This window comes from Caretta caretta, chromosome 2, assembly GCF_965140235.1.
Source record: "Caretta caretta isolate rCarCar2 chromosome 2, rCarCar1.hap1, whole genome shotgun sequence".
In the NCBI taxonomy this organism is placed as follows: domain Eukaryota; kingdom Metazoa; phylum Chordata; order Testudines; family Cheloniidae; genus Caretta; species Caretta caretta.
This window is the reverse complement of record NC_134207.1, coordinates 97,836,275-97,860,377: the sequence shown is the minus strand read 5'-3', so window position 1 is coordinate 97,860,377 and position 24,103 is coordinate 97,836,275. Positions and strand designations below refer to the sequence as shown.

Sequence of the window (24,103 nt, the reverse complement as noted above, 5' to 3'; positions counted from 1 at the left end):
GTTTGTAAGATTATAGACAACTGAGGAGGCAGCTCCAGCCAAAACAGGTGCTGAATTGGAATTGGAAGGCACCGAAGACATATGGGAGGCTGGTGATTGAGTGGGTCTTGTTACCCGTAAGCAGCAGAGACTCCAGTTAATCTGTCAACAATAAATCCTTTGAGTGCCTTAAGTCTTCCAGGCCAATGGGAGCTGCGGGAAGCTGTGGCCAGCACATCCCTGTGGACTGCGCCACTTCCCGCAGCTCGCATTGGCCAGGAACGGTGACCCTAGGCCACTGGGAGCTGCGAGCGGCCATGCCTGCAGACGGTCAATGTAAATACTGTCTCGCAGCGTGCCAGCAGATTACCCTGATTCTCTGGGTTCCAAAGACCTACTGACCTCCCCCCACACCCAAGTAAGAAACGTAGATGCCCAGAGCGGGAAAAAACCTCTCATCCACCTGGCCCAAATACCCAGCTGGCATCAAAACACCAGTTTTGACTTAATCTGTCCATGAAAATGGCCTTTTTGGTAGCAATCACATCAGCCTGAAGAGTTGGAGAAATTGGCACTTTAATAGCAGATCCCCCTGTCATAGTATTTTTCAAAGACCAGGTTTTTTTCCGTCCCTAAATTCCTTATTCCTTACATTCCTACCTAAGGCATCATCCGAGTTTCATCTTAATCAGTCCATTAATTTACTGCTTTTTTTCCCCTGAAACCCACAATTTTCAACAGGAGGCTTCCTTTCATACTGTAGGTGTCACATGAGGTTTGGCTTTATATATGGATAGGACCAAACTATTTTGGAAGTCTCCTAGACTGTTTGTTTCCATTGCAAGCAGATCTAAAGGATCACTGTCTCCCCTCAGAGGTTAAGGTGGATCTGTGGGTGTATTTTTGCATGTTACAATGCTATCAGCATTTAGCCTCCTCCTTGGGTGTTAGCACACTCTGCAAGATCACAATCAACATCTATGGCATTACTTAAAGACATTCTAGTATATGAGAGCTGCAGAGCCACTAGCTGGTCTTCAGTACATACCTTCTCCAAGCACTATTCCTTCATCCATTCCTCTAGATCGAATATAGTGGTTGGCAATGTGGTTCGTTCTTGAGTTCTTCACTCGATTCCAAACTTCCCTTCTCCCTGTGGGGATGATGCTCAGGAGTTACCTGAAGTGGAGTGCACTCATGGGGACAGTACTCGAAGAAGAAGAAGAAGAAGAAGAAAAGATTACTCACCCCCTGCTGTAACTATGGTTCTCTGAGATGTGTGTCCTTATAGGTGCTCCATTACCTGCTCTGCTTCAGAGTTTTCTTTGTGGGGCTTTGCAGTAGAGAAGGTACAGAGGGTGGTTCATCCATGCAGCCCTATTCAGCCTCTGAGCAGGACATGAGGCTGTGCAGTGTGCACCTCTAGGCTAGACAGACCACTAACGAAAATCTCTGAAGGCATATGGGGCATCTGTGCTTCTGAAGTGGAGTACCCATAGGGGGATACATCTCAAAGAACCACAGTTACTGTCCATGGTAAGTAACCTTTTAATCAGAGAATGGAGGCTTGTGTGTAGTTTTTCAATAATGTGATTTATTAGTGGAATATTATACATTTTATATTTATTTTTAATCTTCACAACTATTCTGTGCATGAGGTAATTACAGGATCTACTGCCCTAGTGAATTTTAGAATACAGTTTGAATTACTACAACTGATACATAGAGAGACACAAATATTTCTCTTGCCCTAAATTTCAATTAAGAATATTTTAAAATCTGTTTTTATCTTGTTTCTTTGTAACTATATATGTCACTGAGCATTTAACTTAAAGTTTAGAAAACACAAAGGCTCTGTTTCTCAGTCTAAAGATACCATCTGTATAAGAGTCTCATTCCTGGTTTTTGGTTTCTTAGCATGAGATTGGTAGATGCATGAAGACCGTGAACCGAACAGAGCATGATCCTTGCTAGAAATAATCCACAACTTTTGCCAGCTATAAGTATTGCCTTCTGAATGTTCATTCTTGACTGTAGGTAGCAAAAGAACTCCCTACAAGCTACTGTTCCAGATCACAGTGACTTGACGTCCATTAAGTATACTTTCTTCATCCCAGCTCTACCTGCTGGCCGGGTACAGTACACCATACATTTCTGAGACTTGGGCACATAAGTGTACTTTTGTGGTGTTCCAAACCTGTCTTTCTCAGTGCTTTGACACCTATTTTCCTCAGCATTTAGAGTACTAAAAACATTCAAACACTGCTGGTGTCTAACACCTGTTGTTTTTTTTCTTTTACCAGTGTCTCAGAGCTTTTGTGATGTTCTCTGTGAAGACGCTGTGACTTTGTGCATATGGACAGTTGTAACACATTGAGCACTCCAAGCATACAAATAATAATAATAATAAATAATAATAATGTACTGTCCTAAACTAGTTAAACTGTTGTCTTTTTTTTTCATCTCAGAAGGACTGTATTTTGTAGGTGGATTCCTTTGTATAGTCTGCTTATTCTAAACTTGTGAAGGTCTTCTGGGATGAAGAACACTTTGTATAGTGTGTATATATAAGACATTACATTCCCCACCCGTTGCTGTTAGGTCATGTACAGTAGTTAACTTCCACTTTGTGAAATTGCCTCATAGATCCCCACTTGCCTGACAAATCCCAGAACTGTTAAAAAACAATTAGCCTAGAAGGGGACACTATGCCATGATGCATGCACACAGAAGCAAAGAGAGTTTTAAAGGTGTACAACCCTAACTCCATCAGTTCCTGGCTGTTTTTCAACTTGGTTAATGGATTTCTGACCCTCTTGTTCATAACTTCGTAATGTGAACTGGGTTTAGGTATTGAACACAAATTCATGTTCTTGGGTACCAGCTGAAATACCCTACCCACCTGAGTATTTTGGGTAAAAAGGTTGGGTTACTTGTTTTTACTCTTACCTCATTTCCATCATATAGAGAGCCTTAATTATGTGGAAAGCACAAAGTTGAAGAGTTGATTAGGAAACAAAATTCCTTATACTTTAATTTACAAGTGAGGGGTTTTGGGTATTTTTGAATGTGAATAGGCTTCTGAATTGTATGGATTTTGTCTTTCAGCTGACCTTATAGACAGCTGCATGGAACAGATGAAGCACATTCATGCACAGCTGAACTTAGAATCCCTGAGGCCTGGAAAAACAGCACAGAAAAAAAAGGTAACTGTAAAATCGACACGGTGGACACAAAACATTTTATCTGCAGCAGAAATTTTTTTTTTCTGATATTTGATATTCTTTCTTGACAGTGACAGTGCATTTGCTTAGAGTATTGCCCAGTTATTGTGTGTTAATTGAATAATTAAATCTTTCCCTTGAGAGAAATGATTCAGACAGGGTCTCTTCCGCTAATCATCAGTCCGGCTAATTTTATCTGCTTGGACTCTTCACCCTTTTGGAAGGGAATTATGAAGGGGAGGGTTGAACATGATTCTAGAAATATATGGAGGCACAATATTGTAAATACTATGGATGAGTATCCTATTTGTATGTTTGCAACTTTCTGACATCCCAATGATTTCCATACTGTTAGTTTTTAATTATAGGGTATTGTTTTTTTGGAAAGAGGATTGCAGTTAGGATTTATTATTTAAATACAAAAATAGCTAGTAGTGTATATAGAAGCTCCCACAGCAATTTTTGATTGCATGTTATCTGTATTTTGTTTTGTTAAAATGGGAAAAAACTTGTTACAAATGTCACTTGTAAAGATAACTTTCATATTTCCTTCTATTTCATCCTGCCCTCCTCTCGCTCTCTCACATTGCCTCTTTGAGAGGCCTTTTACTTCATCACTCAGAGTCCTAGCCAGCATACATACAGGGATTTAAAAACAAGTGTTACATGTATCACCTTATAGAGATGAAGCATGGACCCTATTTTATATCACTGTTCCTTTATGCTTGATAGACGACCAGAAATAGATTTCTGTGGTGGATGAGCTTACTGAAATATCACTTTTCAGAGATGGTTAGCGTCCTACAAGTAAAGGTTCTGTGGCATAAGTGAGAGCTTGTGTGTTACAATATAGCCATTAAGACAAACATGCTGCTTATATAAAATGGATTCTTTTTTCAAACTGACACTCTTGAAACATTTTTGTCGAAACAGGAGGATAATCTTATCAGGGAACTAAGGATTGTTCTGCAGCTCCTAAGAAACTGCCTCTTTCAAAATGAAGAGTGCAAAGTAAGTAGTCATACTATTTGTATTATAATATTACCACATACAGCTAGTTCGGGGTCTAAGAATAAAGATTACAGATAAGTTCAATTTTAAGTATTGTTCAGGTTGATTGGACCTCATCTTAATACCAATGACCGGATTGGCTCATTTGTTTCCTGCAGCAGAGAACATTACATGCATACATCAAACCTTTTAACTCTGACACTGAAACTTCAGCTCCCAGCCACTGAATACAAACTTCTGCCAACAGAGGTGGTATGGGATGTCAAGCTAAAAATGTGTAGGTAGTGGCCAAAATGTTTGGTAGGGGACTGTTTCCTACCCGTTTCCTACCCATTTCTTACCTCCCCCTGCTAGAAGACAAAATTTCCAAAGGGAAAAATGGAATACTTATTGGAAGGGTGGGGGTGAGGAAAAACATGGAGAAGAGTTCTACAAGATGTGTGTCCCTGTTGGTGCTCCACTACCTACCCTCCTTCCCTCTGCTTTGGACAGAAGGCACTGGAGGGAAGTTGGACCATACAGTGCTATATATAGCTGCCGCTCACAGCGCAAGACAGGGAGGTGTGCATGATCCAATGGGCACTACTACCAGTGATCTCCAATCCCAGGGACGGGGTGCTGCCACACCTACAGTGGAGCATCCATAGGGACACACATCTCGAGGAACCTCTGTTATTGCACAGGTGACCTTCTCTTACTGCTTATGACTGAAGTTCTCTGAATGTGTTCTCTGCAGAACTACACTGATCCTCCCTCCTTTTCTGCTTTTTCCAGAGTTTTAATAACAAATTTAGTTGAGGTAGAGGGAAACAGTATGTGTAGGAGGGTGAGGCCTTGTAAAATCGCAGTTGGAATGTTAGAACATCTTCAGTTTCATGTTTATGCTCACCAGTAATTAAAATGTTCCAGGATGACAACATTGGCTTGTTAGTGTAGATCTGCAGAAACAATATACAATAAAAGTTCTGTTATCCGGCCCTCTACCAACCGGAAAGCTCTATAAACGGCATTTCTAATCTTCATAGAAAGTCTGGTTGGCCCGGGGCCGGCAGGCTCCCTACCTGGCTCCACGCAGCTCCCCACAAGCAGCGATTTGTCCCTGCTGTTCTGAGGCAAAGGTGCGGTTAGGCAGCTCTGCGCTCTGCCTCCACCCGCAGGCATCACCTCCTCAGCTCCCATTGGCTGCAGTCCCCATCCAATGGGAGCTGCAGAGCAAGGGCGGGAGCAGCATGCAGAGCCGCCTTGCCGAGCCTCCACCTCGGAACAGCAGGGACAGGTCGCTGCTTGTGGGGAGCTGCCCGAGGTGAGTGCCTCCCAGATCAGGCACCCGGAGTCCCCTCCAGCACCCCACGCCCCTTTCTGCACCCAAACTCCCTCCCAGAGCCTGCGCTCCACACCCCCTGCTGTGCCCCAGCTCCACATCCTCTGCCACACCCAAACTGTCTCCCTCTTAGTTAACCAGAAATTTTCACTTACTGGCACCCCGCATTTCCCCAGCATGCTGGGTAAACAAGCTTTTACTGTATTTAGTAGCTGGTAAATATCCTTCAGTTTATACAGTATGAGGATGAAACAAAAAAAGTGTCAATGCACATCTATGAGAATTTACTAACAAGTCAATGGAGACTATCAAGAAAATAGCAAAAAATATCAGTGCATGTAAGTAAAGACAATCTTATGGAGTCCGGATGGAACCAGTTCAATCAAGTCTCAGTGTTGACTTGAATTAAAATGTGATTGAGGCAGCTTGTGGAGACAACATTCCAGTATTGAAACAAGACTGTCCTCTGCCTCTAGTACCATTTAAAGCAACCAAGTAAATTTTAATTCTGTAATCTAAAGTACATTAAAGGGACCCTTCAAGGAAAAAAGAATTTTTAAAAGAACTCCATAGTATGTTAAAATTCTTTAATTTCCTGTGTTTGCTTTCAATATTGCATAAAATGCTTCAAACCAATATTCATTATTGTACTGTATATTCCTCCTTATCTCTTGCTGTTAGGTGGCAGCACTCGAGGCTCATCTTGTCCCTGTCCTCCACTCTCTGTGGCCATGGTTTATAATGGATGACTCCTTAATGCAAATAGCTCTTCATTTGCTTTGTGTCTACACTGCAAATTATCCCACAGGTAAGAGACTCAAGTTTTGGTATAATATGTCAAAACATTTTATCCAGAGTAATGTCTATGTAAATGGAAAAAAAGAGGCAAAAGAATGAGTGCTTCTAGTGCGAAAAAAGGTTCTGTGCTCTTTACAAACAAGTATAAAGAAAAAGAATGAAACCAGGCCTCATCAAAGTGGATGGGAATTTTGTCATTGCCTCAGTAAGAGTCAGGATTGTGCCTCAGGTCCCTGTTCCGAGGAACATATTCTTTAAATCTGAAAGTCTCTTCTTGTCTTTGGGGGAAAAAAAGATTGGGTTTTGAAAGATCCTATATTAAATAGGTATTAAATTCCAGGTGAGCCTCAATGCTACTGAAATCCCCATAGACCCACCACATTGTAATATATTCTGTGGAAATACCACCTTCAGGAATTTCGTGGCAGAGAATAGCAAAACAATACTTTCTTTATTAAGAACACTCATGGATGAGCCATTATTAAGAAGGTTGTATTCCTGCAAGAAAGTGGTAATGTGGCATTATAAATTAATGGATTCATAGAATTTAAGACCAAAAGGGAGTATTAGATCATCTAGTCTGACTTGTATATTTCAGGCTATTAAATTTCACCCATTTATCCGTGTATGGAGCCCACTAACTTGTATTTGACTGAAGCATAACTTGTGTTTAACTATATCATATTTTCCAAAAAGGCATCCAGTATTGATCTGAAGGCATCAAGAGATGGAGAATCCATCGCTTCCCTTGGTAGTGTGTTTCAGTGGCTAATCACCCCAACTATTAAATTCAAATTAGAAATAAGTTCTTAACTAGCTTCCAGCTATTGGTTCTTGTTATGCCTTTCTTTGCTAGATTAAAGATCCCTTCAGTGCCCAGTGTTTTCTCCTGATGAAGGTACTTACACATCGTGATCAAGTCACCTCTCAATCTTGTGATATGTTGTGATAGCAATAGCAAATACCTTTCTAAACACTTGATAAACACTGTTTTAGAGGCATCTGTGTTTTTATTATGCTTCCAACAACCTCGCTCATTATTCTCTTTCCATAATAAGTGTACCTCAGCATTCTGAGCATCAAGGGTAAATACAATGAAACACACTTGTGACGACCTGTTAATTGTGATCTGCTATCAGCCAACCAAATTTCTGTTCCAGTAAGATTTTTTGTCTTCTCCATATTAACTCACTGTGCAGTTCCCAGGTTCCCAAGTAAATAGAGAGTAATGAAACCCTCTCAAAAGTGAGTCAGCTTCAAGCCTACCCTTCTTTCAGGGAGGAGCCATTTGGCAGAGGTCATCCAAGGAGCTTCTGCATTCCATCAGCCCTCTATCCATAGTTAAGGAGCGAAAGTCTGCTGTCCTTTTTGCACTGCCCTCAACTGAGCTTGGTTTCTCCCTTTTAAGATCTTCCATCCATTTTTGACCTCTCTCCCAAGTATGATGGGGTGGGGCAACCTGCATCCACATTGGGCAACACAGGGTTAATGAGCTAATATGCAATTTGTATAGCCCATCACAAATTTTCTGAAATTTCTCTTGGGGTTGTCTATACAAAGGAGTTGCACCTGTGTAATTTAAATTGGTTCAAGCCAGTACAAACACCCATGTGGACATTCTTATATCAGTTTAAAGTTGGTTATATAAGATTAGCTTGTGCCTAATTTATCAATGCAGACTGAATCAAAGTAAGCCAGGTTTAGAGTGTCACCACACACAACAGTGCACCTGTTTAAACCCATATAAAAATACACCTTGATTTAATGGTGCAAATTAACATGTGGACCATGCTTTAATGTATTTCCAGTAGTAAACCTGTTCAGCTGAATTATCTGTTGTATTCAGCCTACAGAGGAGGGGAATGGTCAGAAACAGAAGACATACCAAGTTTAGGAACTTCTAATTGTGCAAAACATTTGTTAAAATGAACGTTTATATAGTAAAAAATTTATGGATTACTTGCTCGTTTTTATTTTTATTTTAGAATATAACTTAGCGTATACATGCAAGAATGATCTGAAGGGTCTTTTTTTTTAGTAGTAGTGAAGGACTTAATATATTTACTTATATTGGAACAGCTCCATGATGTGGCCCTGATCCTGTACCATGTGGACAGACTGCTGTATTTGCATGGAGTTCCATTGATTTCAGTATGGATCTGCCCATACATTACAACTTGCACCATAAGACCTATATCAGCCAAAAACACAGGCAGTTATTAACAAACTTCAGTGAACTTTCAGGAGTTACCTATATTGGTGAAACTACTGGAATACTGTGTGTGTTTTTATTATCCACATTTTAAAAGGATGTTGAAACACTTGAGGCTGAAAGAGTCACAACAATTATTTGAGGGCTGGAGAAAATGCCTTACTGTAAGAGACTTAAAGAGCTTAATCTGTTTTAATTTATCAAAAAGAAGACAGAGGTGACTTGATCATAGTGTAGAACCTAGCAGAGAAGGTCATAACAAGAACCATGGTGGAAGCTGAACAGGACAAATTCCTAGAATTCTTAAAAATAAGGCATACATTTTTAACAGTAATGGTGACTAACTAACAGAACAAACTATCAAAAGAAGTGGTCCTGACACCTTCAAATCAAGACTGGATGCTTTCTGGAAGTTTGTGTGTTAACCAAACACATTATTGGTGTCAGTGCAGAGATAACGGGGTGAAATTTACTGATCTGTGATATGTAGGAGGCCAGACTAGATGATTTAATGTTCCCTTCTGGCCTTAAACTGTTTGAATCTAGGTTAGAAGGAAGTTTCCATTTTTTTATTTTGTTTTACTTTGCCTATAAGGGGATGTGGTTTCAGTTTAATCATGTTTTCTTACTATTCAGGCTAGCTGCAAGCTGAGCCAACCCACTCACCTTATCAGTTCATTAAACCACTTCCGTTAGCGTCCTAGGAGTAAAGCAATGTTTGGTGATGCTCATCTATATGCAACAGCTAGAGATGAACTACCCCTTTTTTGTATTGTGGGGGTCCAACTTGGTTGTGTATGTGTGCTGGCTGCTACTGCAATATGAAAGTTAAATACATTGAAGGTAGGGGGGAGTGGGTGTATTTGTAATGCAAAAAATATTTTGTGGGAGGGGTATGTGGAGGAAAATTGAATCTGACCTTGATGTTTAGCTGCATAGAGTAATGCTGGCTCAGACAGTCCAGCTTGCATGAAATGAAGGCTTTTAGAACATTAGGTTTTTATTTCTAAAGAATAGTACTTCATGAATAACTTTAAACATTCAAGGCAGTTCTACTAATTTTTCCTGTGAGCAGTAACTGTGCATGTTACCTTACATGTAGAAACTGAAAAAATGCCCTGATTTTTCCTCTCAGCTATAGCATGAGATTAGTTTAACAGTTGCAGCTCGAAGGCCTTATTTCTGCAAATTGTTCCATGCAGGTGGGTATGTGGACTTTGTTGGAACTCCACGCAGAATAGCTTTCAGGATTAGAGTCAATCCGTGTATTCCAGAAAAATAAAATGGTTACTTATGTGGCAGAAAGAGGCCAGTTTAATACAGAAAAATACCTTGTATTTCACACATTGCATTTATATTATATTTTATAATCCAGAAATTGCTAACTTTGAGGTTAAATTTATACCTTGCTTTTCTTTTTCGAGGTTTAAGAGTTTTCCTCACACCACTGTTGGAAGTGTAATAATGACATTGAGTTCTGACTGAGTATATGATAATTATTTAATAACAGCCATTCTATTAAGGTTGTTTATAAATAACTAAAAATAAAAAAGAAATTCACTAAATAGGACCAATGTTGCTATTTGTCATTGAATAAACATAAATGTAATTGTTGACTTGATTGCTGGAGAATTACTTTTCCCCACAAATTCAACCAAAGGTAACCATATATTTTAAAACATTTTTTTCCAAATGTTGAATAATTTTTTTTTTTTAGATGAGGCTTCCTATTGCTGCTGTTTACCAAGTTTTATAAAACAAGATGTTTCTGGAGGATAATGTGTCTTCCAGTGATTTGCAATAGAACTACTAAATGCAGCTCATCAGAATATTCTTTAATTAAAATATTGTTTTTCCAACAGAATTAGCAGCAGTTGTACCAGTGGTCTGGTAAATACAATCAGTATAATGTATTTAATTTGTTCACACATTTGCTTCCAATTATTTTTTAGGGTGATACCTCCAAATTGTACATGAAATTCACTTGTATCACACAGCCATCTTTTCTCTTGTCCTTCCTCTTTTAGCCTTACTGATGTAAAGTAGCGCTGATAAGTAACATGTAATAATTTTCCTTTGTATCACAAGATACTGATCATTTTTTCCCCTATGACAGTTTTTCATTTCTTCAGTAAAGGCAGAAGTTCTTCATTCTAAAACTTGGGATAGTTATCATTCACCTATTCCTTTTTATAATCCTATCTATAGTAAACCGTTTTTCTTCGATTTTGTGAATATAGCAAATTTTAGGAATTGTATTTTCCTTTATCTGTTAATAATATCACTGATGGATGAACCTCTGCTTTCCCTCAATATTTGATAAAGTCCACCTTTGCTAAACTAGGATCAAAATCCTTATTTTCATATATTGTCTGAAGAGGCGATTGAGGCAGATTTAATTTCTTTGACATGGAATCTCATATTTTAGGTGTTTAATATAAAGTGGAAAAAAGACTTTTTCCCCATTACATCTAGAAGTCCCAAGTAATATCAGATTTCCTTTTTGCTGGAAGCTTTATAAACACATAGTGAAAGACAAGGCTCTGCCTGGAAAAACTTGCTAACTAAATAGATAAGACAGACAGAGGGGAAGAGGTGAAATGTCTTGCCCAAAGTCACATAGCAGGTTAGCAGCAGAATTTGGGATTAAAACCCAGGTCTCCTGACTCCCAGCCACTTGCTCTATAGTCTAGATGATGCTGTTTTTCTACAGATATGGTATATACTGATTATATAGATTTCCCCCATCCAGCCTGGTCACTTCTTAATTTTGTAATAGTGAGGCAGTCTCATTTAAATGTTAATGATAACAATGTTTCATTCTTTAAGGCTGTGGTTCTCTTTGCTGGGCAAGCAGTGGACTGTCTCCATTTCAGACTGCACAGAGAAGCGCAACCAGCAACTCACTAATGCTCAGCATTATCAAGTTAGCTTCCCAAACACTAACTGAGAACAGCGCAATTCAGCGTATGGTCTTTACTCTTCTTTCCAACCTTGCTATTTCTCATGACTGCAAGGGTGTTATTCAAAAGGTAAGGAGGCAACATTATTTATTTCTGTATTTTTTGAGCACTTCAGGAGCTGCAAGGTGCATCACACAACCAAGACAAGACATGTTCCTGGCTCTTGAAGGCAAACAATCTAAGGCCCAATCCAGGAAACATTTGCAGATATGAGTTACTTTGTGTATGTGCGGAGTCCCAAAGATGTGAATGGGGCATGTTTAAATATTTACAGAATCAGGCCCTACACTCAACATGACCTAATTAAGAGGGTAGGGGAAGGAAATGATAAAAGATGGCTATCTGAAGATCATGACATGCATATACACTTGGTTATTCTCATAAGCAGTGTAATTCAGGAGTTCACAAACTTTTCCAAAATAGGGATACATCTTACTATGTTTCATGGACTACTCTCTATGCCTTTCCCCAGACCATATTCCCATCATTCACAGCTGCAGAATATCCCAGAGGCAACTGCAGGAAGAGTTATAATAGAAACACATTTATGTAGTTTTATGTCTCCTTGATGCATTGTGTTTTGTACTATTTGAAAACTGTTAATCGCACAATATACTTTTTTTCTTTCTCTCCTCTCTGTTCAGTTTTTCTTTCCCTCCCACTCACTTGCACATTCATCTCCACTTAGTCCCCTTCTCTTCCTATGCACGTGTCCCTCTCATCTGTACTCTGTTTTCTCCTGTTTGTGGCTGGTAGCACCTGTTTCCTTTCTCCCTCTTATATAGCAGTAGCCTCTAAGTAGAGGCAGCTACTTTTCCCTGTTTCCAGTTTCTTTTGCTTTGCGCTGCTCTTCAGTGAAGAGTCTGGGGTGTTGTAAAAGCAGCTGCAAATAAGGAAGACCACCACATGCCCATCTAGTGCTCAGTCCCTGGAGCACAGTTTAGGATCTGCTTTGTATCTGATGGGACTCTTACTATAAATAGAGTAATAGATATGAGTGGCATACTACTAGTCCATACAGTTGGACAGGCTCTTTCGAAAGAGCATCAGTGCTACTCTTTGCATTGAGCAAAGTTCCATTAAGGATTATTGTGGAGATGGGGGAACCTCAGAGTTTAACTATTCAGATCCCCACAGGGAGTTGCCTTCTATTGCTGAAAATGGGAGGGGTTGGAAGCTCAGCTGTTGTTCCTCTACAATTGCATTATTCTACACAAATCATGTTACTAGTCATACAATAGCGTCATACACATTAATCATAGTAGTAGTAATTTGGCATGTGTTTTAACACACTTACTAGAAAAATTTTAAGACTTTTAAGACGTTTTCAATGCACTAAAATTTAAATTCATTTTTGAAAAGGAACTGGGAGATGTGTAAAAGATTTTATGAGAGACACAAAGTGGGTGAGGTAATATCTTTTATTGGACCAACTTCCGTTGGTGAAGGGGACAAGCTTTGTAGCATCACAGAACTCTTCCTCAGGTCTGAAGACTGTAACTAGAGTGTCACAGCTAAATACAAGGTGGGACAGATTGTTAAGCATAAGGGGTTCACACATGTTGTAGGAGACCACTTAAAAATGAAGTGGGCACTTAACACCTCTGCAGTCTGAAGACAAAGGAGGGTGTATAGGCAGCAGTGTGTGGTACAAATTGCAGTTGGTGAGCCATAAAACCAGCTTCTGTTAAGTTCCTGAGTTTTAATGTACAGCAGAGTTATGATGAGGGATGTTATTGTATAGGAAGGTGACATCCATTATGTCAAGGATGGTGTTCTGAGGAAGGTTGTTGATGTTGCAGAGTTTCTGGAGGAAGTCAGATGTGTCCTGGAGGAAACTGTCCCTTTGTGTTCATGAGTGATTTGAGGGTGGTTTCTAGGACTCCTGCTATTCATTCAGTAAGAGTACTGTGGCAAGATATGAAGGGTCTGCCTGGATTCCCTTGTTTGTGTATCTTGAGAAGCATGTGGAAGATCCCTGGGGTGATTTTTGTAGGGGAGGAGGTTGCAGAGTTTATCTTCAAGTTGTTTAGGGAAGGATTTCATGATATCCTTAAATTACTGTGTGAACTGTGGTGTGGGATCTTCTTTGAGTTCTTTGTCATAGGTGAGGTCCAAGAGTTGTCAGTTGGCCTCTTTGACATAGTGATCGCAACTGCACACCCTTTGTCTGATGGTTTGATCACTGTCTGGTGTTTGGATTTCAGAGACTGTACAGCTGTCCTCTTGGTGGTAGAGAGATTGTGGTGGACGTCATTTTTGTTAAAGAATTCACAGTTGATTATTTTTCCTGAAGCAATCAATATAATAATGATCAAGTGTGTGCTTTGTCCACTGGGGGAGGTGTCCAGTCATGATACTTTTTTCTTGTAACTGAGAGAGGGGACATGGTTGTTGTGAGTGAATTCTTTGAGGCAGAGTTGCTGAAAGAATTCTTCTAGTTCCACATGTTAGTATGGTATCAGGTTCTGTGGTGAGGCAGAAGTTCAATCCCTTAGAGAGTAAAGATAATTCATTTCATGTTAGAGGGAGTTCTGATAGGTTGATGTTGTTGAGGTGTCATTTGGTGTCTGTGTTATGTGTCCTGGTGTCGTGATTTGTACCAGAAAGGTCAATCTGTTGGTTGTGGAGTTGCTGAAATTGGTTCAGCTGTGTGTGTGTGTGTGTTGGATGGCTGTCATTTGTTTTTTGGGGGAGGGCAGGGGATGTTATAATTGTTTTAGGTTTTCTACAGTATCTCCAGTTAGGTTTCATGATTTTTTTTAGGAATATAAGAATGACCATACTGGATCAGACCAAGTCCATCTAGCCCAGTTGTGATGGGTTGGATCACATTGATCCCCTGGGAGCTGCCACCTGATGTGCCAAGGCTACTTCTGCCCCTGCTTTCCCTGCCAGCTTAGGACTCCAGCACCCTGTCTGTTTGAGCCAGACCCGCTAACCTGCTGCAAACCCAGACCCAGGTCTGAACCACGTCCCCTAACAGCTGTAGGCTTAACTGAAAGTAGCTTACAGAAGTGTTCCTGTCTTTAACAGATGCCCAACTCCCAATGAGGTCCAAACCCTAAATAAATCCATTTTACCCTGTATAAAGCTTATACAGGGTAAACTCATAAATTGCTTGCTCTCTATAACACTGACAGACAGATATGCACAGCTGTTTGTCATGTGTGTCCCCCCCCCCCCAGTATTAGTACATACTCTGGGTTAATTAATAAGTAAAAAGTGATTTTATTAAATACAGAAAGTAGGATTTGAGTGATTCCAAGTAGTAACAGACAGAACAAAGTGAATTACCAAGCAAAATAAAATAAAACATACAAGTCTAAGTCTAGTACAGCAGTAAAACTGAATTCAGATAAAATCTCACCCTTAGAGATGTTTCAATAAGTTTCTTTCACAGACTGGACACCTTCCTAGTCTGGACACAATCCTTTCCCCTGGTACAGCTCTTGTTCCAGCTAAGGTGGTAGATAGGGGATTCCTCATGATGGCTGCCTCACTTTGTTCTGTTCCAGCCACTTTTGCATTAGGCATGAATCCTTTGTCCCTCTCTGGGTTCCCACCCGCGCCTTCTCAATGGAAAAGCACCAGGTTAAAGATTGATTCCAGTTCAGGTGACATGATCACATGTCACTGTAAGACTTTATTACCCACTTGCCAGCACCAATGTGTACAGGAAGACTTACAAGTGAAACAGAACCATCTGCAGACAATTGTCCTGGTTAATGGGAGCCATCAAGATTCCAAATCACCATTAATGGCCCACACTTTGCATAATTACAATAGGCCCTCAGAGTTATATTTTATATTTCTAGTTTCAGATACAAGAGTGATACATTTATACAAATAGGATGACCACACTCAGTAGATTACAAGCTTTGTAATGATACCTTACAAGACACCTTTTGCATGAAACATATTCCAGTTACATTATATTCACACTCATTAGCATATTTTTATAAAATCATATAGCGTGCGTCACACCAGTATCCTATCTTCCAACAGTGGTTGGTGCAAAATGCTTCAAACAGAGTAAACAGAACAGGTCAATTTATCAAGTCATCCATCCCCTGTCATCCAGTCCCAGATTCTCGCAGTCAAAGGTTTAGTGTAGGGGTCCCCAAACTTTTTACTTCACGCCCCCCCTGCAACTCCTAGTGCCGGGCGTGGGGCTGTGGCTCCGTGAGGTAGGGATGCATACAAGGGTACGGGGGCCGAGGCTGGGACCATAGCTAGGGGTGGGCACGGAGCCCTGGACGCAGGGCCAGGAGTCCAAGTGAGCGGAGCCCCAGCTGTGCCCCCCCCCCTCAGCATTCCTTGGTGCCCCCTGCGGTGGTGCGCACCATGGATTGGGGACCTCATTTAGGGACACCCAGAGCCACTGATTGACCTATTTTCCATGAATGTACTTAATTCTTTTTTAAATCCAGTTATACTTTTGGCCTCCACTACATCACCTGACGATGAGTTGACTGCATTATGTGGAGAAGTACTTCCTTATGTTTTTGTTTTAAACCCGCTGCTTATTAATTTCATTGGGTGACCCCAGGTTCTTGTGTGATGTGAAGGAGTAAATAACACTTCCTTATTAACCTTCTCTACAGCATTCATGATTTTATAGACCTCTATCATATCCTCCCTCAGAGGTCTCTTTTTCTGAGAAGTCCCTGTCTTTTTAATCTCTCATGTGGAATTTGTTCATACCCTTAATCATTTTTGTTGTCCCTTCTCTGTACTTTTTGCAATTCTATTTTTTTTTTTTTTTTTGAGATGAGGTGACCAGAAATACTTGCAGAATTCAAGGTGCTGGTGAGCCATGGATTTATATAGTAGCATTATATTTTTTTTCTATCTTCTTATTTATCCCTTTCCTACTGGTTCCTAGCATTTTGTTAGCTTTTTTAACTGCTGCTATACATTGAGTAGATGTTTTCAGAGAACTATTCACAAAGACTCCAAGATTTCTTTTTTGAATGGTAACAACTAATTTTGTGGGGTTTTTTTGAATGATAACAACTAAATTTAGAGCTGGAATTGTTTTCTGGTGTACATGACTTTGAATTTCATCTGCCATTTTATTAGCCAGGCACCCAGTTTTGTCAGATCCCTTTATAACTTTTTGCAGTTAAGTTTGGACTTAATATATTGAGTAATTTTGTACCATCTGCAAACTTTGCCACTTAGGAAAAACTATTTCACTGGGAGGGTCGTGAAGCACTGGAATGGGTTACCTAGGGAGGTGTTGGAATCTCCATCCTTAGTGGTTTTTAAGGCCCGGTTTGACAGGATCCTTGCTGAGATGATTTATTTGGGGTTGGTCCTGCTTTGAGCAGGGGGTTGGTCTAGATGACCTCCTGAGGTATCTTCCATGATTCTATGACTTCAATGTTCATTTCTTTTTTCCAGATCATTTACGTGCATTGTTTTCCTCTATCCATTCTGAAAACTGATAATTTATTCCTGTCCTTTGTTTCCTGTCTTTTAACCAGTTACTTCCCTTCTTATCCCATGACTCCTTACTTTGTTAAGAGTCTTTGGTGAAGGACCTTGTCCAAGGCTTTCTGAAAGTCCAAATATGTTGGATAACCTTTGTCCTCATGTTTGCTGGCACCTTCAAATAATTCTAATAGATTGGTGAGGCATGATTTCCCTTTACCAAAGCCATGTTGACTTTTCACCAACATATGTTGATCTGTGTGTCTGATAATTCTGTTCTTTACTATAGTTTCAGCCAATTTGCCTGATACTGCAATTAGGCTTGCCAGCCTGTAATTTCCAGGAATCACCTCTGGAGCCCATTTTATAAATTGGCACCATGTTGGCTATCTGCCAGTCATCTGATACAGAGGCTAAATACCATAGTTAGTAGTTCTGCAACTTCATATCTGAGTTCCGTTAGAACTCTTGAATGAATACCATCTAGTCCTGGTGACTTATTACTGTTCAATTTATCAGTTTGTTCCAAAACTACCTCTGTTGACACCTCGGTCTGGAACAGTTCATCAGATTTGTCACCTAAAAAGAATGGCTCTGGTGTGGGAATCTCCCTCACATCCTCTGCCGTAAAGACTGATGCAAAAAATTCATTTAGCTTCTCCATAAAGGCCTTGTCTTCCTTGAGTGCTCATTTAGCACCTCAGTGGGCCAGTGGCCGCTCTGACTGTTGGGTAGGATTCCTGTTTCTGATGTACTTCATTTTGCTGTTCGTTTTTGTCTTTTGCTAGTTGCTCTTCAAATTCTTTTTTGGCCTGCCTTATTATACTTGACTTGCCAGAGTTTATGCTCCTTTCTGTTTTCTTCAATAGGATTTGACTTCCAGTTTTTTAGGATGTCTTTGTATCTCTAACCACCTCTTTTGCTCTGTTGTTTAGCCATAGTGACATTTTTATTGTCCTTTTACTGTATTTTTTATTTTATTTGGAGTATACATATAGTTCGAACCTCTCTTATGGTGGTTTTAAAAAGTTTCCCTGCTGCTTGCAGGCATTTCACTCTTGTGACTGTTCCTTTTAATTTCTGTTTAACTAGCTTCCTCCCTTTTTTTTTTTTTTTTTGTAGTTCCCCTTTTTGAAGTTAAATGCTGCTGTGCTGGATTTCTTTGGTATTTTCCCCTCTACAAGAATGCTACATTTAATTGCATCATAGTCGCTATTACTGAGAGGTTCAGTTATATTCACCTGTTCGACCAGAACCTGTGCACCACTTAGGACTAAATCAAAAATTCCCCTGCCTCTTGTGAGTTCCAGGACTAGTTGCTCCAAGATGCAGACATTAATGGTGTCTAGAAATTTTATCTCTGCATCCCATTCTGAGGAGGTATATTCCTAGTCAATATAGGGGTAGTTGAAATCCCCCATTATTATTGGATTTTCTGTTTTTGTAGGCTCTCTAGTCTCCCTGAGCATTTCACAAATCACCATCACCATGCTGGTCAGGTGGTGGTCGGTATTGTACTCCTACTGCTTAACTCTTATTTTTCAACTATGAAATTTCTGTCCATAAAGATTCTATGGTACTGTTTGATTCATTTGAGATTTTTACTATATTTAACTCTGTGCTTTCTTTCACATATAGCGCCTCTCCTCCACAGGTGTCACCTGCTCTGTTATTCCTATATATTTTCTTCCATTGTGTTGGATCATGTGGTAATTTCTTGTTTGAGGTGGTACCTTCTGGAATGTGTGAGGTGCTGGAGGTGGTTCCTCAGTTTTTCTGCAGACCTTCTAGCTAGCTCTTCAACATATTTGGAGTTGTATGTGGTGGTCAGAGGGTTATAGATGGTGATCCCTCTGGGGATGATGTTTTATTTCTTGCATTTGCTCAGGAAGTAGATGTCACTGTTAAGTTTGACTTTCTTCTTCCTGTTATGGAGTTTCCATTTTAAACAGCAAAATTAAAAGTCTTCCATTCTTATTGTAACTGTGGTCCCAGGACATGAGACAGACAAGGTGAGTGAGGTAAGATTTTATAGCAGTCAGTATATATTAGAAGAAGCTCTTCATGAGTAAATAAGAAGATAAAGTTTTGGTACTGTCATTTGATTTATCTGTCTTCCAGACACAGTGATAATGAAAAACAAAAATACACTTTTAGAGAGGATAGCACCTAAATCAAATACTTCTACACTGTCGGAATTCTCGTTTAGTTAGGTTTAAGGGTTTTTTTTCTTTTCCCTTATTTCAGGTGTATGCTGAAAAGTTCTCATTTCATTCTTTTGAATTTTGCTTTATTTTGCTAGCTTTCATTTTATTAGATTATAAACTCTTTGGGACAAGGACCTTGTGTTACTATGTACAGAGACTAGCTCAGTGAGGCCCCAATGCTGACTGGAGCTTCTGGTGGTACTGAAATATAAATAGTCTTTGGCATTGATGCTCCAAAAGCTGGTAATAAAACATGTTTGGTATTACCTGGTTGTATTTTATTTAATGTCTTTGTAGAGTCCTTTCCAAATTAAGATTATATTATTACTGGTGCTCCTTTTTGATTAAAATGCTGTCTTCTTCATCTCTCTTTTCTCCATGTGCTGTCAATGTACATTACTGCACTTGAAGCTAATTATGTGTTTGAAAATAAAATAATTAGCATAATCGTGTATTCAGCTCAGTATATTTAGACATGAATTATATTGAAACTACTTATGTATCAGTAGTTACAGTACTTCCCTTTTTTTGGGAAGGTTTTCCTGTTGGAAGATCTCTCTCAATCCTTTCATTTTATTTGTTTTCTTTTACTGTTAGAGCATCTGTCTGTCTAGTGAAAAGATTTGACTGTGGTCTCCTCTCCATAGCTTACCCTTTGGTTTGGCTACAAGGGTTTACTAGTTGAGTGATTTCTCCCTCCTCCCCACCAGCTGAGTGCTTATGTCACAGATCGTGCAGGTCTTACTGGGATTGAACTACATTTCCTTGTGAGAGAACTTCAGATGTGAAAGGATTGACACACTTAGTTACAGACCTTCTTTAGGGTGGAGACCAACAAGCCAGACCCTCTCTCCCATGCAATGATAGAGTAGGCTTCCATCTGCCCTAGAGCGCCTTAAAGTGGAAGTAGGGTTTTTTGATACCATGACCAATGCCAGGTCAAGCAAATCAAAGACTCTCTGGGGCATCTTCAGCACCACGGAAGCTGTGTTTAGGAGGATGGAGGTTTCATGGCAGCTGCACAGAAAAGAAGGTCAACAAAGGATGGTTACTGGCAGTGGGAGGAGTGGGCAAACTCTTTGTTACCCTTTGTTTCTAGAACATTGGAGTAGATGATGCACTTTCCTGTAATGGCCAAGAAGTTCTTGCTTTTTCACCACACTTTATTTTCTTAAATGCCAATCTAACAGCTTTCCTGAAATGTAAGTAAAATGTACATACTGTTTTGATTTTTTTCATGTGTCTACAGATTGAGAGGGTCATGTGAGTCAACGAACTGAGAATGGGACAGTGTAACTATTAAAACTGTTTAATTTGACGGATCACCAAGAAAAACGCCAGTGGTCATTGACACTACAAGAAGCACTTACTTTTGAAACACTTTTTTTTTTTTTTGCTATTGCGAAATATTGCTGAAAACATGTTTTGAATAATATGGGCATAGGAGACTAACAATGGGAACATGGGACAGGTAGACCAGTACACTAGTTACATGGAGGGTGTGTGTGAAAGGAATATTACTTAGCAATGAAATAACGCTGTGCATTTTCTCTTTTCTGACAGAGTAACTTCTTACAGAACTTTTTGTCTCTGTCATTGCCAAAAGGAGGAAATAAAGGCCCTAGTACACTGGCTAGCCACTGGCTAAAGCTGCTACTGAATATATCCTTTGGAGAGGATGGACAGCAGATGATTATGAAGCTAAATGGTGGTTTAGACCAGCTGGTGGAGATGAGCAAATACAAACACAAGAGTAGTCACCATATAGTCCTTCTTATTCTGCACAACATCTGCTTTAGTCCAACTAACAAGCCCAAGATACTTGCGAATGGTATATATCCCAATGATATCTAAACTCTCATCTAGATTTTGCACTACTATATTTTATTGTAATTTGGGGTGCTGACAGAAAATCCAATATATTGTTTACAAAAGCATTTTTTATTCTGTGAATGCTCAGTCTTCTAACAAAAATTTGGGAAATTATAGACCGCAAAAACTGGAAGAAATATGTTCAAGAAGACTATAGGAAACATACCAGACAGCTAAAATTATTTGTATTTGTTCTTAGAGTGCTGGTCCCAAGGGGTATCTGGCCTGGGTGCACATGTGCTCCATGCACCTCGGGACCAGAAATCCTTCAATAGCCACGTCCAGTGGTTTATGCCTGTGCCCTTCACCTTGTGCTTTCACTTGAGGGCATAGGGGCTGGCACAGGTCGACCTGCCTCTCTCTCCATTTCTTTTTCTACCGCTCCTGGTCTGAGACAGAAACCTAAAGTCTATAGTCTTTAGTTTGCTCTAAGTTCTAACCTGTGAATACTGTAAATAGTTTAATTATTTTAAAAGTTTTAGCATTTAATTTGTTAGTAGTTTTAGCAGGAAGCAAGGGAATTTGTTCCCCTCCGCCCCAACCACAGTTATTCCTCCAGTGCTTGGGACGCTAATGCCCACGGTCCTTGCTTTGTCTCACCACTGGTCTTCCCAGTAAGCAACCCCCACAAGAGCTGCCTGTACTGGCTGGAGGAATCACACACCCCATCAAAGTGTGAGATCTGCTATTCCTTCTCCTCTTGCACTAGGCAGTCTTGGGAGTTTAGACTTTGACAGCACCTGATGGAGCTCTCCATGAGACCTTGACTGGATCTGGGACCCTACTGCTTTCTGCCTCACCGTCTGGTGCCTCCGGCCTGGCACCAGCACAACCCTTAGCAGGTCCTGAGACTACATGAATCAGAATCACAAAGAGGGTAAGGAGATATACCCTCATAAGAAGTCAGACAAAATCAGCTCAGCAGTCCTGGAAGAAGAGAGCTGCTTCTTCCTTTTCCTTTGGGTCCAGGTGTGACTCCATGCCCTGGAATGGGTATACCGGAGCTCACAAGGAATGCAGGCCTCTCCCTGCCACTGCAGGTCCATGCTGGGGGAGGAGCACCTCTTCCTGCCGCAACTCTGAGCCCCTGTGTAGGGCTTAATAGGCAGCTGCGCAGCCTAACAACTTAGAGGGAACTTAGGTTGGCACCTGGTCTGCCAGCATCTCAGACCCCTCTAGAGCATCCAGAGCAACAGTTATAGCCAGAGAAGCGCATATCACTGGATCCACCAACAGCTTCTTCATATTCTCTGGGTGAGACAGTGATGCTGGTCTCCCGCTGTTCTCCAGATGACGAAAGGCAGTACCAGGAATTTACACACAAAGCTCTTGGACGTTCTCGTGTTGACTGCTACCTCCCAAGTGGCACCCTCCATGAATGAAGCTATTTTGGACCTGGTGTATCCTCTGAGAGTACTGAACAAGATCAAACAAATCATCGTCATTCTGGTTAAACCATCTTGGCTGAGGCAGGTCTAATACTCTTACCTGATTCGTCTCATTTCCAGTTCGGCCTTGCTCATCTGCTGTCTTGGGATTCTGGTCCGACACTCTGTCCTGACGTGACCATCATCCAACTCAGAGCTTGGCTCCTCAATGGTTCTCAGGGAGGTTCCATGTTCGACAGAGGTACAACAGGTCCTATTTAATAGAAGAAAGGTCTCTTCTAGAAATACTTGCCTTCAAAAATGGAAGAAATTTCATCATTGGTGTACCAAGCAACAATGTTCACCAGTTTATTCTTCCCACTCCACTGTTCCTGATTGTGTTGGAGTTAAAGAAATCGGGTCTTTCCATGAGTTCTGTCAGAGTTCATTTGGTGGCTATTACAGCCTTTCATTCCCCTAGCAGGAATTCTCAGTCTTTTTCAACCCATAATAGTAGGATTCATCAAAGGGTTGGTTACCCTTATTCCACAAATCAGAGAACCTATTCCTGTATGGGATTTGAGCTTGGTCTTTAATAGTCTTATTAAACCTTCTTTTGAACTGCTAGCTAAGTGTTCTCTGGTGCACTTATCTATGAAAATGGCATTCTTAGGGGCCATTACTTCTGTTCACGGAGTTGGGGGACTGAGAGCATTAATGGCTGATCCCTCACCACCACTACCATGCTTTACTGTTTTCTTCAAGCGTAAGGAATCGTTACACCCACATCCCAAGTTCATACCTAGAATATCCTCCAGTTTTCACATTAACCAAGTTATCCACCTTCCTGTGTTTCCTCCCCACCCACCCCCAAAGCTACAGGAGATTAGAGAGAAAACTGCCCTCCATACCTGGGACATTAGAAGGATTTTAGCCTTTCATTTGGACAGAACCAAACCATTTATAAAGTCTTCTGGACTTTTTATCTCAGTTACGGACAGATCTAAATGATCCACAATCTCCATCCAAAGACTTTCAAAGTGGGTTTTCAGTTGTATTCTTGCTTGTTACAAGGCTGCTAATATCCAGCCCCCCTTGGTGAATAATAGCTCATTCTACAAGATCCCAAACTACCTCCATGGCAATATTAAAAAATGAAACAATTGATGTAATTTGCAGTGCGGCAACCTGGGCATCAGTGCACACTTTTCTCAAACTCTTTTTCCCCTGGTATGCTCCTCTATGTCAGGTGCTGCCGTTGGAATAGCAGTATTAGATCCAGCTCTGAATCCCCCCCCCCTTCAGGGGATGGTTCCCAGTAGTAGCCTGAAGTGGAGCACACTTAGGGACAATACTCTGAGAAGGAGAGGTTATTCACCTTGTGCAGTAACTGGAGTTCCTTGAGATGTGTCCTCCTATCACTAGGATGCTCCACTATCCACCCTCCTTCCCCTTTGCTTCAGAGTTTTGTCTTGCGGGACTTTGTGGTAGAGAAGGAGTTGAGGGCGGTTTACCCACATAGTTCTCTATATCCTTGTTACGGGACACGATGCTGTCTGGAGCCCATGCACAGGTCAAACAGGCACTGAAATCAAAAATATCTGATCAAAGGCACATGGGGTGCATGTGCACCTGAAGTGAAGCACCCACACATCTCAACACACATCTTGAAGAATTCCAGTTACTGCACAGAGAGAGTATCCTCCCCTT

General features: G+C 40.5%; 1 protein-coding gene across 11 annotated transcripts in view; it reads left to right on the top strand.

Moving 5' to 3' along the window:
* Positions 1-24,103, top strand: part of RTTN (rotatin) — a 151,048-nt gene that overhangs the window by 120,077 nt on the left and 6,868 nt on the right. For 8 of the 11 annotated variants that reach the window (XM_075125328.1, XM_048840134.2, XM_048840136.2 and 5 more), the window contains 5 exons: positions 3,088-3,185; positions 4,137-4,214; positions 6,217-6,343; positions 11,375-11,577; positions 20,718-20,985. In XM_075125328.1, the coding sequence (XP_074981429.1) occupies positions 3,088-3,185; positions 4,137-4,214; positions 6,217-6,343; positions 11,375-11,577; positions 20,718-20,985 (774 nt within the window). Of the gene's footprint in view, positions 1-1,063; positions 2,114-3,087; positions 3,186-4,136; positions 4,215-6,216; positions 6,344-11,374; positions 11,578-20,717; positions 20,986-24,103 lie in introns of those variants that run through there. The other 3 variants (XR_007355250.2, XR_007355252.2, XM_048840142.2) reach the window with 3 other exon arrangements.